General features: G+C 40.6%; 1 protein-coding gene across 1 annotated transcript in view; it reads left to right on the top strand.

Annotated features, from left to right (window-relative positions):
• The window catches only part of GRM8 (glutamate metabotropic receptor 8), a 731,609-nt gene that overhangs the window by 632,702 nt on the left and 81,855 nt on the right, over positions 1 to 17,052 (top strand). Inside the window, exon 7 of the mRNA XM_030216821.1 lies at positions 4,366 to 4,502. Within this exon, the coding sequence (XP_030072681.1) occupies positions 4,366 to 4,502 (137 nt within the window). The remainder of the gene's footprint in view (positions 1 to 4,365; positions 4,503 to 17,052) is intronic.

Below are 17,052 nucleotides of genomic sequence, written 5' to 3' on the forward strand. Positions count from 1 at the left end.
GTGCTAAAAATGCTAGTGCACCTTTGTAAAAGACACCCTTGATAAATAAGATGCCATATTTTATCAAAGCTTAGTAACTTCCCCCTTGAATGTCTGCCGAGGACTTACAACTGCCCCCAGGGACATCTAGGTTATCTGAAGGTGCTTATTTTGTGCAGCGCTCTACAGGAAGGATCAGAGGTAGTCACCCTCCTAATCCCCTGTGTTTTTTGTCACCACTGAAGTGATGCTTACAGATGATATCGGGCTGCGTGACAGTTTGGATAACATAGACATGTGGATTTCTAAAATGTTTGGCATACAGGTATATGTGCCAGCACGCAAATGTGTGTGCTGCTTTGTTGGCTGCATTGATATTGTCAGAGGTAAACCGGCCTTGGTGCTGCTAAGCTCCTTGTATCAACCCCCCCCCCCCCCCCAAAAAAAAAAAAAGTTCAGAACGCAGATCTTTAGTAAGAACTCACCAGCATTATTATTATACATTGTATCCAGAACAGAATCTTCACTTTAGTGGACCCAGTTAACTCTGCAGTACTCCTGTGATACTTTCCCCCCCAGAATACAGCCTTAGCTTTAGCAGACCCAGTTAACTCAGCAGTACTCGTGCCCAGGTTCTCTAAGTTCTATCCAGGCTTCTTCTCTGGTCTCCTCATAAACAGCACTTGGTCTCACAGCTTTACACAGCAGTCCATTCCTTTTCATCAACTTTATCAATGAGCTCATTTCCTCTACTTCTCCCAGCCTTCAGGGTTACAGATAGGGGCTTTTCCTCTCGAGCCCAGCAGGTGGTTATCACTACTCCTCAACTGGTTCAATGCTGCTCTGCTGTAGCTCACTGCTTCAGCCCTTTGCTAATAAAGGTAGAGGGGGAATGAACCCATCCTATATTCCACTGGCATTGGAACCTTCCCACTGACCACTTCCAAGAGCTGAGGCAGATCAATTACATTTTGACTCACTGTTCCTTTAAAATGATCCCTCAGCTCTCTATACCTTTTTGCAATACCATCAGAGCTGTTCAAACTGATCATTACCCTCACCCCCCCCCATCAGCACTCCACCCCTGAAAAGAATTTTCCTGGTGCCCCACCCCAGGGCTACCTACATATATTCATGGTAGTCTGGTGGGTCTCTAGTTTTGTGATACCACTGCTAGGGTTCATATTTCCATGACACCATCCCTAGGGGTTATATATTGGCTGAAGTCACCAGTAAGGGCAGGAGCAACTGGGGATCACTGCTGCCCATGGATCCACCAGACCACCACAAACATGAGGCTCAGGGTGACTGGGAGTTTCTTGGGGTGGGGGGGGGGGAAGGATCTGATTAAGGGATGGGGTGATGATCAGGGAATGGAATGATGATTGTGGAGAACAGCTCAGGTACGCCGTCTAAGATGTGGCCCAGGAGCATAGGGCCATGGCTTTTTGCTAGGGTTATTTTTCCAGTTATAATGTGATCTGCAGTATTCACTGCAAGCTGTGTTATAATATTTGCATAGTAATGAGGTGCATTCCATTACTATTTACCCTTTGGTGACTTGATTTTCCTAATTCTGCATTTTAATGCATTCCTAAATCTTCACTTCCCCAGCTGTAAAGGTCTAAAATATAGACTAATACATGCATCCAGCTTTTCATACTTGAGTTCACAAATGTGGAATGCTCTACCATTGGACCTGAAAATAATTCACAACCTAATTAACTTCCGTAAGGCACTGAAGACACATCTCTTTAATATGACATACCATAATGACATAATTGGAACTGTAATTCACCATCATTTACTTAACAATAGGATTACTCTCTTCCTATACCGGATTGTTTAATTTTAATATGCAATCCATGTTCAATATGTGATACCATTTGTATATTTTCCCTTTTTTACCTGACTGTTCAATTAGCATTCATGTTCTATATATATTACCAATTGTATATGTATTCTGAAATGACATAAGTCATGACGGAAAAATTGTAAGCCACATTGAGCCTGCAAATAGGTGGGAAAATGTGGGATACAAATGCAACAAATAAATAAATAAATAATATGGGTTATTGCTTTGGTAAATCCCCTTCTAGATAATACTAGAAATAATATTGCCACCTGAGGACCATAGTTCTGATTAGGAGCAGATAACCTGTTTCAAAGGATGAACTGAACTGTATAAGATAATCTTTCTGAACTATTGGGCAACTGATCCCTGGTCCCTGAGTGTTGGATCAGTTGCCCAATAGTGTTGGAATGGCAGCCATTCCATAGGATTAACAAGAAAGACTCGTTCATCAACTAAGGCCAATAAGGATGTCAGTGCTCTACACTCGATGGAAACTGGATTAAAAAAAAAAAAGTATTCTAGTTGCCACCTGTACTAAGGATGTGCCTTCGTCTGAGACATCCCTAGTACATATCACTGATATTCCCTGTGTCATTTCATGTCATATTTATCTCATTTTTATTTCAAAACAGAAAGGGGAAAAACCCCAGAAATGACAATGCCTGAAACAAACAAAAAACCAAATGCCTATAAATGATAAGGGAACTAAAGAAAAATAATAATTTGTGGGCCTTACGTCCCTAACCTGTAATACCTGCTTTAGGAGTTCTTTTATTAAGGTGAATTAGGTGCTAATGCACACCTAATGTAGCTTACAGTGGTGTACTGTGTGATGCACTCAGCCTATCATGGGAATCAGCAACCTACAATATAACAGTCCTGCAGGCTGCTGACCATTGTGATAAACGAGCCACCTCACAAGCAGCATTGGAGAAATGGTCCTCAAAGCCACTGCCAGATGCTTCTGGACTAGAGGGCCAGTACAGTCCCCTCCCCATATCACATCTCTCCACCCCACCCGGTCACATCCCCCACCCCCTAAAGGTCCCCCACCGTTGCTGTGAGCCCTACCATCATTTTCCCTGGTTGTCCAGTGGTCTTGTGGCAGAAGCGATCCCTAGTCAATCATGCCCTGCTGGTGCTGTCTCCAAAATGATGCCCCCTAGATGTAATCTCACACTACTACTGCTAGAGGTTATGTTTTCATATACTGTTATGTTTGGAGGGTGGGGAATTGTGTTCGGGGGGGTGGGTGGAATGGAACAGCACCGACCCTATAGGCTGTGGCCCAGTAGCATCAAGTTGTAACTTTGAGGCCTGATGCTTCTTGGCATGGTAAAATAATCCCAGTTTTAGGCAAGAGTGATTTTACCATCATTTTATACCCATAATACAACTATGTAACCCACGGTGACCTAAATATGACTGCAGTAGGGCAAGACAAACTGCATTAGAGACCTTTAAGTCACGTTACGGGACAAATAACATGACTTAAGGCCCTACTGTTGCTTGATAGCTCCCCCCCCCCCCTTATAATTATAAATGAGATACATGGATGCTGAGCCAATGAACAAGTACTGAGAGTTGCCATTTATAGTTCTCTGCTATTGAGATAGAAATGGGGAAAGCCACAGTCATCCTTGGGTTTAGTAGCACGGAATCTTGCTACTATTTGGGATTGTGCCAGGTACTTGTAACCTGGATTGGCCACTGCTGAAAGTAGGATTCTGGGCTCTTCTTATGTTCTTATTTTTGGCCTATCTCTCTGCTGAAGGTCCACATTAAGATAAAATTATTAGTTCTATATATTTATATTTTTTATTCTGCAGGATTATTGGATTGTATAAATATTTTGACTTAACCTTTCTAAAATAGGCTTAAAATAAGCACCTTTTTGAAATTCTCACATAGGTGTTCTTTATGGAATTACCCCTTTAGGACTAGATTCTATAGATGGCGCTTAAAATTTTGTCACCGAAAAAACAACGCTTAGTACTATACTGTAAACTGCACTTAAAGTTAGACGCAGTTTATAGAATAACGCTTAGCATCGGGAACCACAACTACATTTATGCATGACCATTTACACCAATAAAAACATGGTGTAAATCCCTGCGCATAAAGTAGGCACAAATCCCCTAATTCAATTACAATGCGCATAAATTGCAGGAACATCCTGGCCCGCCCATGCTCATCCCATGGCCACACTCCCTTTTTGGGTCCATGCACTAGAATTTATGTACAGCTCTTTAGAGAATACGCCTAAAAAGATGCACACGTGAATTCTAATGATTCTCAATTAGTGCCAATAATAATTGCTTGTTATTGCCCAATTATCAGCACTGATTGACTCATTGTTTAATTAAGTTGCGTGTGCAAATTGGGTGCACCCAAATGTATGCATGCAATTGAAAGTGCAATATATAGAATCCGTGAATTAATGTATTTTATACTTATGTCTATGAAACAAATGAAATGAAATATTTTGAGAAGTACCTCAGTTCTAATAAACCTTTCCTGGCTTTTTACAGGAAGTGCTGGAACACCAGTTACTTTCAATGAAAATGGGGATGCACCTGGACGTTACGATATTTACCAGTATCAAATAAACAACAACACTGCGGAATATAAAGTCATTGGGCACTGGATAAATAAACTTCATCTAAATGTAAGAAGCTGCTTGTTACTGGTCCAGACATGTGTGTATGTGTATATATATATATATATAAGAAATTGCTTTTATAATGCTTTCCCATCCAATAAAACATATTCAAAGTAATCTACAAACAATAACATCATAACATAAAGAACCCCATTTAACATAGACCATAGAGATTAGGACTGAGACATCCAGGTTGGAAGGTGCTAAATTCTGGTGGTATTTTAGAAAAGGATCTGCTGATGCAGAAACTTCCCTAAAACAGCTGGTGGAGTGCAAATGTATTTGCTGGTACATGCAGTGGGATCAAATACAGATGTTGAAAAAATGAACAGCACAGATTCGGCACCTTCCACGTGGTGGTGTCGGCACTTTCACATGGAAGTAATGTTTTCACAATTCCACACAAACAAAAGAGAAGAACCAAACAAGTCCCACAAAACACCAAACCAAGAAACAAATAGTGGGAATGCCCAACCAGACGAGCCTAGTGATCCAATACTGATTGTCTTTATTGGAAAAAAATATACAAAGAGCAGATGGTTAGAATCATAAAACTCTCGGAGAATAAACTGCTGCTCCAGAGACATTAGTTTTGTGGATTATTGTAGTATAAGATTTTTTTATCCAGTTGATTTCTACATATCTGCTCCTCTGGAGTCTTGCGGTAAAAATAAGTGGCCTACGGTAGTGTGGGCGTGTGTTTTTGGCATACGCTGGGCCATTTCTTTTTACCGTGGCTGGGAAAAAAAAGCATTTTTCAATAGGGCAGTAAATGGCCATGCGCTAAAGCTAAACGTAACGTATAGCTATTTACTGCCTAAGCCCTTACTGCCACCCATTGACCTAGCAGTAAGGGCTCATGTGCTACTCGTGTGGTAATCATGCAGTGTGCACCAATGTGGCTGTACTGCTGATTACCACTGGGAATGCCCCCCCCCCCCCCCCCCCCCGTGATAGAAAATAGAAAATATCTTCTACTGTGGGAAACAGCGCGTTCCAACTTTGAAACTATCACAGGTGCCAATTTGGCGTACCCGCGCGTTAGCCTTGCCACTGCTTAATAAAAGGACCTCTCAGTGGTGGATCACTCAGCTCATCCATTTGGACATTCCCACTACATTTTGTTGCTTGATTTCACAACTCCCACATGTAAGCGACACCACTTCCACATATAGATGTTCCATTTTACAAATCGGAAGAACAAAGTGAAGAGAGCTCAAGGAGGATGTTCACATCACTGACGATTGACAGTTGATCTGCGGTCCAACACAGTGGCTTTTTTTCCCCTCGAAGACTGTACAGCGGTTCCACAGCGAGGACCTTGTTTTCTTCTCTTATGCAGTCCTATTGCCAAGAACGTAAGAGATATATTGACCCCTAAAACACGGCCATGTCGGGTTGTTTTTATGCTTGTCAGAATTAAAGACTCATTGAACATCCTCCTTGAATTCTCCTCACTTTGTTCTTCCATGCTCACGTTTGCATGAGGGACTTTTCCTCCTCTTTTGCTTTGTCCATTTTACAAATCTACATGTGTAAATGCCACCAATTAAATAGTAGTTTCATTTTGGAGGTAAAAATGAACGACACTGGATTAAGGAGATTTCTGAATGGCTCTTGTAAATCCCAGGCCAAACGAGTATTTTTTAAAAACCTATATGTGCCTTTAAGCAGGTATAAATCCTGACATGGCAATTCCCCTACCCCCATATACCTATAATCCCTTTGTAAAATAAGAGGTTACATTTGTATTCCCTCATTCTATAATTTGGTGCATCAGTTTAATATATAATAGAATGCTAGCACTTACATGGATAAGTGAACACTTGCAAGCATAAATGCTTTATACACTCTCTGTGCTATTCTATAAATGATGCAAAGAAGTCATTTAGAGGCCCTTTTACTAAAGCTTAGTGTGCTCTAATGGACAATAGTGTGCACTAACCTCCGAATTCTATAACAATCATCAAAAGTAGTGTTTTGGGTGTGTAACCAATTTGCATGCCCAATTGAAATGAATAATAAGCCAATTACTGCCAATTGGCTTTTTAACAGGCAATTATTGGTGCCAATTGAAATCAATTAACATGTATGTGCAGGTGGGGACATCAATTTAGTTACAAATAGACTGAATATATTGAAGGGCTAATGTGAAGTTGGATTTCACTATAGAACTGATGTGAGTCTGGAGTCAAATGCTACTCCTAAATATTTGAGAGTCAGAAGGGATCTCCATAGGGTAGGTGAGGGGGCTGGATATAAAGGGCAAATGTGTGTGTGTGTGTGTGTGTGGGGGGGGGGGGGGTTATGAGATCAGGTGAGGTTCTTCAGTGCTACTGATTAAGGTATGAGGGATAAAATGCTTCTGATCAGAGATAGGAAGGTTAAGTAGTATGGATTTTTTGTTTGTTTTTATATCTGTCAATTATTTAATGTCATGCCCATAGCACAGATCTACACACTGGAACAATATATACTCCCCCTCCTTAAAGTCTAAAGTAAAAACATGGCCGCATAGCTCTATTCAACATGATATTGTTTCCTAGGTGGACGTACACTTTGCAAATGCTCCCGCTTATGTTGGGTTATAAAGAGGACAAATGGCTTCAGAAACAGCTTAACGGGTTCTTATGGAAGGGGAAGAGAGCACGCATTGGGATTCAAAAACTTATGAGGCCAAAGGAGAAGGGGGGATTGGGGCTGTTAGATTTGAAACTTCTTTCTATAGCAAGTTGTTTACGACACATATCAGACTGGTTTCGATCTTCTGAATTTTTCTCATGTACAAGGATCGAAACCACGCTGATGGGACCCTTACACTTTTCGTATTGGCTACATGCCCCCTCTGATCAGCTAACTCCCCTGGGACCCTATAAATATATAATACTTCCCCTACGCAGAACGTGGCAATGGCTCTGCAAGACACACAAGTGGAACAACTCGGTGACGCCCCTACTGCCGATTCGGGGTAACCCGGCATTTCCGGAGGGAGAATCTTCCTGCTTGTTGAGGAGATGGGCTGTCCGGGGGATCCATTATCTGTTCCAGGTAGTCACAGAGCAGGGGACCATTAAACCCTTTCAGGCTTTATGCGAGGAATTTGCTCTTGAACAAGGTGACAACTTGGCTTATTTTCAAATGAAACACTATATTCAGTCCCTACCTGCAGATTCCCTGAGGCAGGGAGTTTGGGAGAGACAAGATGAGCTACTGGACTTGGAGGCACAACATAGAACTTCATTGAAATACTTTCACAGCTGCCTACGAGACTCTCTAGAACCACTCGATACCACTCCTATTTGTGATTTGTGGAGCCAGGAATTAAAGTGGCGAGTGGAGTCGCAGCAAGCAACGAACTGCCTAAAATCTATTCATAAAGTGACTGTGAATGCAGCCTGGTGGGAATTGAACTATAAATTCATTCTTCGGCTGCACATTTTGCCTCATAGGGCCTTTAGAGCATCTCTGAGAGAGACTGATGATTGTCCCAAGTGTGCCATGGGGGGGGGGGGGGGGGGCCTCCCTGGGCCACATGTTCTGGCATTGTCACGTAGTATCAGCATTCTGGCTGGCCCTGGGTCAACAAATCTCGGCTATGTGGAAGGCGCGTTGGAAACCCACTCCTGGACAATTATTTGATACCTTCCTGATAAGAGGGCATAAGCCGGAAGGACTGCAGGCCTATTTGAAGAGATCAGTGATGATGGGGAAAAGAACTATTTTGCAGCTGTGGCTTAGTCGGGAGGCCCCCTGCACACTACACTGGCGATGGGCAATGATGCAGTGCTGCTCGTTAGAAAGACGAGGAGTCAATGATTTGGCTTCCACCAGAGGAGACCAATTTTGTAAAATCTGGTCGCCGTTCTGGGACACGCTCACTCCCATTGCAAATAGTAGAATATTGAATTGTTGAGGGAGGGGGGAGGGGGGAGGGGAGATTAGGGTTTAGGGGAGCGGGGAGGATATGGGGGGGGGGGTTAAAATTAAAATATGTGAGTTTGGCATTCCTTTATTCTAGAACTGTGAATGTTTGAGTTTTGTAATTAGTCTGTTGGCTTTGATGTTTATGTATGCTCAATGTTGTGCCAATAAACAGATATATATAAAAAAAAAAAGTCTAAAGTAAAAAAGTCCAAATACAATACCAAACAAAAGACATAACTGATACTGCCAGACTGTAGACACTCCCAGCACATTTATAAATGGTAACTTAATGTTAATATCACCAATTAGTGTTTGAAAAAGCCCTCAGTTTTCACCACCACTTTCAAAGCAATATCATATATTTTTTTATTGCTTGATGGGATAGCATCTCTTTCATTGGGCAATTTCTAATATGTGCATATATGTGCTATTGTAACAGTCCAACCATGCTACCCAAAATGAAAATGAAAAATAATACACGGTGCTCAATAATAAATCAAAACATATCTTTTAAGGTGATTCATAGGCCAGCTCCCTCTCTCAGTGTGTTAATTTGTATAAATTTTTTGTCCACTTTTTTTCAAAAAATGGTGGAGCGCCCCGATGTTCCTCAACTGCCAATAACAAAAGTCCAATAGAATTCCCCTAGTCGCGCCCGACACCGCGGTTTTCACTACTTTCTTCTGGGACTCTGGTTAAATATCATGCTGTCTCTTGTGCTTGGCATGAACTACACCGCCATACTCGTTTTTGTGCTGCACATGCTCAGTCCTTATTATTATTTTTCATTTTCATTTTGGGTAGCACGGTTGGACTGTTACAATAGCACATATATGCACATATTAGAAATTGCCCAATGAAAGAGATGCTATCCCACCAAGCAATAAAAAAATACATGATATTGCTTTGAAAGTGGTGGTGAAAACTGAGGGCTTTTTCAAACACTAATTGGTGATATTAACATTAAGTTACCACTTATAAATGTGCTGGGAGTAAGGAGAGTCTGCAGTCTGGCAGTATCAGTTATAAGTCTTTTGTTTGGTATTGTACATAGCACAGATGTAAACCTGCATCTTCTCCACTCTTTTCCTGTCATCCTGCATGATATATATGTATATATATATATATATATATATAGCGCAGGATGTTCTACAGCCACACACTAACTGTCACTGTGGTTGTATGGTAAGCGTTGCTAATTCACACAGTAACTGCTTACTGCATTTTTTTAAAGAAGCCCATTAGTTTCTTAGGATTTCCAGACATAGGGTGGTTCTGTGCACACATCTTAAATTCCTTCCCAAGTTAGTTTCAGACATCCACTTAAGAATTAATTGCCTTTCCAACATTTTCCCCTATGCCCCATGCCCATGAAGGTGAATGTGCCTTGCGTGCATTGGATTATGGAACAGCCTTAGCCTTCTATCTAGTGGATAAATCCCTTAGAATGTAGTTTTTGTTTCTTTTGACTTCTAAAAGCCTTGGGTTGTCCACATGGCTAGCAGATTGCATGTCCTTCACTTATGTCCAGGTAAGCTTCTCCCTGGAATGATTTGTCAAGGCTAATAATATCAGAGCCATGGCAGCATTGGTAGCCCAACTAAGATTAGCCTTCTAGACTAGAATTGCTAAACTGGGATATATACTTCTAGTCATACATTCACACCACATTATAGTTTAGAAAAGGATTTAGATTTAACTCATGCCTTTTCAGTAATAGCTCAAGGGAAATTATATTCAGAACGGTAGGTATTTCCCTTTCTCCACAGGGCTTAGGATCTAAGTTTACACCTGAGGCAATGGAAGATTGCTCAAATCACAATGAGTAACAAAACCCCGGCTTCCCTGGTTTTTAGTCTGCTGTTTTAACCACTGCTGTTCTTCTTAGCGTGCCCCATTGCTCTCCTGGAATGTCTGGGAGACTAGTCTACTCAGTGGTGTGCTGGTAAATGTTTAACAACAGGCTCTCTCACCAGTCCCCCTCTGCGCCCCCTCCCCGTCCTCCTCTGCGCCCCCCGTCCCCCTCTGCGCTCCCCCCAAATTGCAGAGCTGGCTATAGCCGGGGAGAGAGAGCCTGGGGGGAGGGTGGCAATGCATTACTCCAGGAAAAAAAATTAAATGATCCCAGGTTCCATTCTAATTCATGTTTAATGTGCGATAAAATGCCATAAATAAGTAAATAAATATAAACTTTTAATGTTGAGCACCTGATTCTCAAAGTGAACATATTCCAAACACTATAATAAAAATAATATGATTTTTTTCTACCTTTGTTGCCTGGTGACTGTTTTTCTGATCATGCTGGCCCAGTATCTGATTCTGCTGCTATCTGTCCTCTTAACTCCGTTTCCAGGGCTTCCTTTCCATTTATTTCTTTCCTTTCCTCCTTTCTTCTTCATTTCTGGTCCTCAGCTTCTGCCTATTTTCTTCATCCATGTGCAGTTTTTCTCTTCTCTTCCTTTTCCCTCATCTCATCTCCTTCCTCACTCTTCTCTCCCCTCCATCCATGTCCTGCATTTCTTCTCTCTCCCCTCCTCTCCCCTGCCCTCCATCCACCCATGTCCAGCAGTGACCTTCCTCTCCCCTGCCCTGCATGCACCCATACCCAGTGACCCTCCTCTCCCCCGCCCTCCATCCACCCATGTCCAGCAGTGACCCTCCTTTCCCCTGCCCTCCATCCACCCATGCCCAGCAGTGACCCTCCTCTCCCCTGCCCTCCATCCACCCATGTCCAGCAGTGACCCTCCTCGTCCCTGCCCTGCATGCACCCATGCCCAGCAGTGACCCTCCTCTCCCCTGACCTGCATGCACCCATACTACAAATGCTGGTTCCTCCTATGTGCCAATGGCATGAATCTCTACATTTTGCACTTACTCATTTTTATTTTTATGGACCATAAATGTCCAAAGCACAAAACCTTGTTTAAATCGGTATTTTTGGGAAAAAAAAGTTAGACATTTTTTCTTTTTCAAAAATGACCTTCTTTCCTATTCGGCTTTTGGACATTTTGTGCAAAACGTCCAAAATCGGACTTAGACGTCATAATGAAAATGCCCCTCTATGTGTTCCAAATATGAGCTCTAAATGAATTATAAACAGGAAGGCAAAGTATTTTCCTGCCCAAATGGACTTACAATCTAAGTTGTACCTGAAGCAATGGAGAATCCAATGACATTTGCAAGGTTGCAAGGAGTATTTGTGGGAGAAGCGGGATTTGAACTGTATTTTCCATGGAGTTCAGCCTTTTACTCTAACCACTAGGCTACTCCTCTGCCTCAGTAGCGGCTTACTTTATTCACTGCACTGGGGTCTAGCAGGTGACGACATCCATCAGTAAGGACTTTTGTCCTGTTATCCGTGGAAAACACTTGTTACAGGTAAGCAACTTTGCTTTATTAAATAAGAAAAGATTGCTTTCAATTCAATATAGGTGTCGTGGTAAAATCTTGTAGTTCTAATGATTATATTTGGGTTCACACACTTTTTCTCGGAACTGAATATTTTATTCATATACTATAATGCCATCCTATTCAGTGGCCAGATTAACATACAGCCTGGCTCAAAATATGTATAAAAATGTAAGGATAAATTAGCCATATGTTTTTATTCAGTAACTAGACTGCTGAGTATTGTCCTCATTATTCTTTGATTCAATTTTAAGGGCTCTTTTATTCGACTCTTTCCTGGAGTATGTACACTATTGTTATTTTCATAAACTTAAGGAGAAAGTTGGCCTCACTGATCTCCTTCTCTCCACTTCTTCTGTTTGTGGTCCCCTTCGACATGCTTTTATTATTTTCCGTTGTTTAGGCATCCTTTTATTTTGCATTATTAACTCACTTCTCAGTGCCATATGCAGAGAATTGTCTTTATGCACCTTGATCTTCACTGCTGTCAAACATTGTGCCCTTTTTGTCAATTCTTGCTGATCTTTGTCTTTCTTGCATTGTGTGTTGAAATGTTTTTTCTTCCAACCTCTCTGCATATTTCTGACTATCTCAAGGAGCATTTGTTTTTCCCTTTTTAACTCCTACTCTTTTTTTCTATTCTCCAAAGTTCAGTGTTTGAACCCTCATCACCTCTCCACCTTCACCACCTACACATGTGCACTCACACTGCTGCTGTTAATCTACCTTCTCATGCAGTTCCATTCTCTCACATATCTTGTTTATATTATATTGTGTTATTAATTTTTCTGCCTTGATTAGTTCTAATTTTTATATTTTACTTTCTGGAAGACTGTTTTATAAAGGCACGTAGGTGCATATATTATCTTTAGGAAATGAGTGCCACATATGCACTGCTCCCCCTTAACAGCGCCTATAAAAGGGCCTCTGTTCAGAGCTGCTCCTGGTGAGCCCTGATTTCAGCTGAGCATTTGTGGTGCATCAGACATTGGACTTGGAGCAATCCTGGCCCAAGAGATTGAAGGAGAAGAACACCTTATGCCTTCATTATCCAGAAGCTGTTTTCCTGAGAATGGAACTATGCGGTTATTGAGAAAGAGGCCCTAGCACTCAAATGGGCATTGGAAATGCTCCAGTATTATTTGCTGGGATGTCACTTCTTGCTAATCACAGATCCTCAAGTGAATTGGTTGCCATAAGGAATCTAATGCATGCATCATGGTGGTTCCTCAGTATCCAACCCTTCAGTTTTAAAGTTCTATGCCTAGCAGCCGATGCTGATTTCCTGTCTCAGGAGGTGGAACCTGATGCTACGGACGCTTACTGGGTAGAATTGAGCTGAGAGGGAGGGTATATGAGGGAATCTATAGAAAATTACCGCTCCCCCTTTAGAGCACTCCCTCGCAGTCACAGAGTCACCTAAAAAGGCAAGCTATAGGGAAGGGAAGAGATGACTCTGCAGGTGCAGAGCAGGGACAGCGAGATCAAGACAGGATAAAAACTCTCAGCACAGATCAGTGAGGGAAGTTAGAGGAGAGAACAGAAGCCCTCCACCCTATGCCTCCACCACAGAAGTGTAAACTGCAGAAGGTCTACTCAGGTAGCCCAAGTTTATCTTGGAACCCTGCTGAAATTATAACTTTTGAACTGGGGGACAAGCATGGCCAATTGTGCTGCATTCTGAAAGACAGAACTGTAACTGCTATTGAGACAGATATGGGGACGCCACTGCTTGCTCTGGGATTGGTAGCATGGAATGTTGCTACTATTTGGGTTTCTGCCAGGTACTTGTGACCTGGATTGGCCACTGTTGGAAGCAGGATACTGGGCTAGATGGACCATTGGTCTGACCCAGTATGGCTATTCTTATGTTCTTATGTAACTCTAGGACTCTAGGCCAGAGGCAAGCTGTTAGTGCTACTTTTTGAGAGACAGATTAGTGCACGTCATGGAGAGAACTTTTTGAACAAAAGAACTACTTCATGGTGTATTTATTTTCTCCTGACCTGTGAGAGAAGCAGGTGTATTTCACTTTCAAACCTCTCTATGGCTGTGTTTTCAAGGCACCAGGCCTGCCTTTGCTCACTCTACTATATGCACCTATGTACATTCTCTGCTTTGTTGCCCTCTAAGTGCTATTCTGTAAATTTGTATGTATCTCGTATAGTGTGTATTTGCACAGTGGTGGTACAAAGGGTGGACCTGGGGAGTGCCTGGGCAAGTCTCACACTTACATGCATAAATGATAGAATACTATAAGTTACACATATATTCCTGTCATTTAGGGGCGGACATTTACACCAACATTTAGGTGTATGTGTATCAAGTTAGACTACTATTCTATAAAGCAAAGTATTCAATTAGATTCCTTATTAGAATATGCTCTACTAGGCACCCTCCAGTGCCTAACTGTAGCTACCCTGCTATAGAATCGTCCTTTAAAAGCAAAATTTTATAACAGGGTGCCTGGTTTAAGAGGGTAAATAGGCACCTATTTAGATGCTATATTATCAAGACAAGTAGACACCTAGTTGTCTTCATAAAATAAATGACAAAAATCTATCTTGCATTCATAAGAGCAAATGTAAATGTCTGCATCTTTAATTTTTTATGCATGTAAATTAACGTATTTTATAATCTATATGCATCCTTGTGAACTTCGCCTACACTCCACCGCGTAGACGTCTATTGGCAAAATAAGTGTGATTATGTCATAGTGCATACTTTTACATCACTCAGTGTTGTATAAGAGGCCATTTATGCATGTATGTGGCTATATGCATGTGAAAATTACTATATAAAATTATATTTTATATGTATTATACACAAATAGAAAATAACAATAAATTAAAAAACAGTATAAAATACTTGAATAATAACACTGTATATTGGAAAAGAAAATGTAACATTTTCAGATCCATCTTCTGTATATATAAAGCAGACACATGTGTTTCTTTGTCTGTTTCCGAACTCCTCCGGCCCCCGAAAATCTAGGGCTACCAAACCCGGCAGGCAGACTCTACCCGCCATTGCCCAGGTTATTGTGTAATTTGCTTGATGAACCATAAAAAAGATAATTAATGATTGATACCAACTCTGAAACCCTCACTGTGTCAGATTGATGTCCAATCTTCTGTCACAGGTTGTGCTTATCTTTTTCCAAAATTCATTCTATTGGAAGAAGTGCTGATACTCAAAATATGAGTAATAGTTAAATTTATGTTCTAATTGCATAACAAAGAAACTATCAAACACATCACTCCAATATAGTGTCATACTGGGGATTCAGATTTGAAAGGTAAAATATTTTAAATTTAAAAAAAAATAGCCTCAGTGTAACAAGGAGCCTGACTTTTATGCTCCACTGTAGATATTACCATCACAGGCTTCCACCACCTTCCGAGAAAAAAATCACAGAGAAAAACTCCCAGAATATTTCAAAAATTGTAAAGAAGTGGGAGAAAAGTCTGTGTTTAAAAAACAGAAGGGAGGGTAACACAATTTAACACAATACAGATCCAAATACCCACAACACTAAATCTCACTATGAATATAAATCACCCAAAAAGACATTAATTAGCAATCCCTCACTAGACTAAAATCCTCATTCAAAAAGAGAAGCCTTCCTGCAAGTAAAGAAAACTCAAAATAGAGCAAAAACTCTTATAATATTAGTAGAATTGCTTAAACTTCCATCCTTACTAATGAATGGATTCTGATTCTAACAAAAAGTAAACTTTACTTAGCTCAGAACATCCAAATTGTCCTGACAGAAATACAGCCTCATAAGATTTTCACAGTCTGTGGGGTTTCTTCAAAATTAAAGTGTCCAATTTATATTATCCTTCTGGCAAAAAATGTCCAATTTCCTTGTTTCTCGACAGTAGGAAATCCTTCTGTTTCGCTATCTTCATCAGGAGAAATACATAGCAGTGCATAAAAACTGCTTTACAAGTTATCCATAGCCTAATTGCATCCAATCGCTGCCACCAGGACAAAAAAAAAAAGACTATTTGGATGCCACCTATTTGCATTTTCTTAGTAAGAAACTTCATGTTACTTCATTTTGATTTATCCAAATCACATAAACATGAAGCCCAAATATATGGCACTGAAAAAAGCGCTTTTCTATAAGCCACACTTTAGGCGCAGTTTATAGAATAGCATTTATGCCCAGGGATCGTTCCTAACTTTAGGCACAGTCATTTGCACCAACTGAAATGTGGAGCAAATGTATGCATCTAAATTGGGCACATATACCTCATATTCTATAATAACACACGTAAATGCTAGGAACGCCTCCGTTCTGCCCATGGACCTCTTATTTCCATGCCCCCCCCCCCTTTTTTTTACTTGTAATATTTAGGCACATACGTTCCAATTAAATCTAATTATTGCCAATAATTATTTGTTATAAAGCCAATTATTGGCACTAATTAGTTTGTTATTCAATTAATTGGGTGCACTCCCAACTTTTATAGACTTAGGGGGATATTGTTTTATGATTTGCAATTTTTAATTGCTGCTCTTTAGAATGCAATTATATGTATTTACTGTATATGAAAATCATTGAGAATTTTTGTCAAGCTACAGACAGAAGAATGGACAAGGGAATTCAAGAAATGACAACCAGTGTGCTGCCTGAAGAGAAAAGCTTCATGGGGTACACATTTCAAAGCAAATGTGCTTCATCTATTAATAAAAGTGAATGTCAGTGTCATTGGCAAGCTACACATCTGACAGTTTTTTATTTCTACCCTGCTTGCATTGTGATGGTGTAGTTGCCCTTGACTTATGCCTGTCTAGATTCTAGTTAAATATTTGTAATTTTAACCCAAAAGTTCACCTACCTGTCTTTTGGACTACATGAGGTATCTGATAGCTCGTTCAGTGATTGTCAAGTTTGGATTTATATTAAATTCAGTACATTTTTATTCCTAAGGTGATCTCACTTCTATTTCTTAATGATATTTTCAGACTTTCTGTTAGGATGTTCCGTATTAAAGATCTTACTAGCTTATTATAATGGCTGATTTGGAAATATGAGTACTACTACAGAATTTATATCATAGCTTATTAAGGGGTCATTTTACTAAGCTGCATTAGATGCTAATGCACACCTATCGCAGCAAAAAATGGCCTAACGCCAAGAATGGTTGAAGCATCACCTATTAGTTTTGTCATGTGCACGCAGTAAGTACATAGTAAATTTTGGGGGGAATTA

The sequence above is a fragment of the Microcaecilia unicolor genome, chromosome 10 (genome assembly GCF_901765095.1).
Source record: "Microcaecilia unicolor chromosome 10, aMicUni1.1, whole genome shotgun sequence".
Classification (NCBI taxonomy): domain Eukaryota; kingdom Metazoa; phylum Chordata; class Amphibia; order Gymnophiona; family Siphonopidae; genus Microcaecilia; species Microcaecilia unicolor.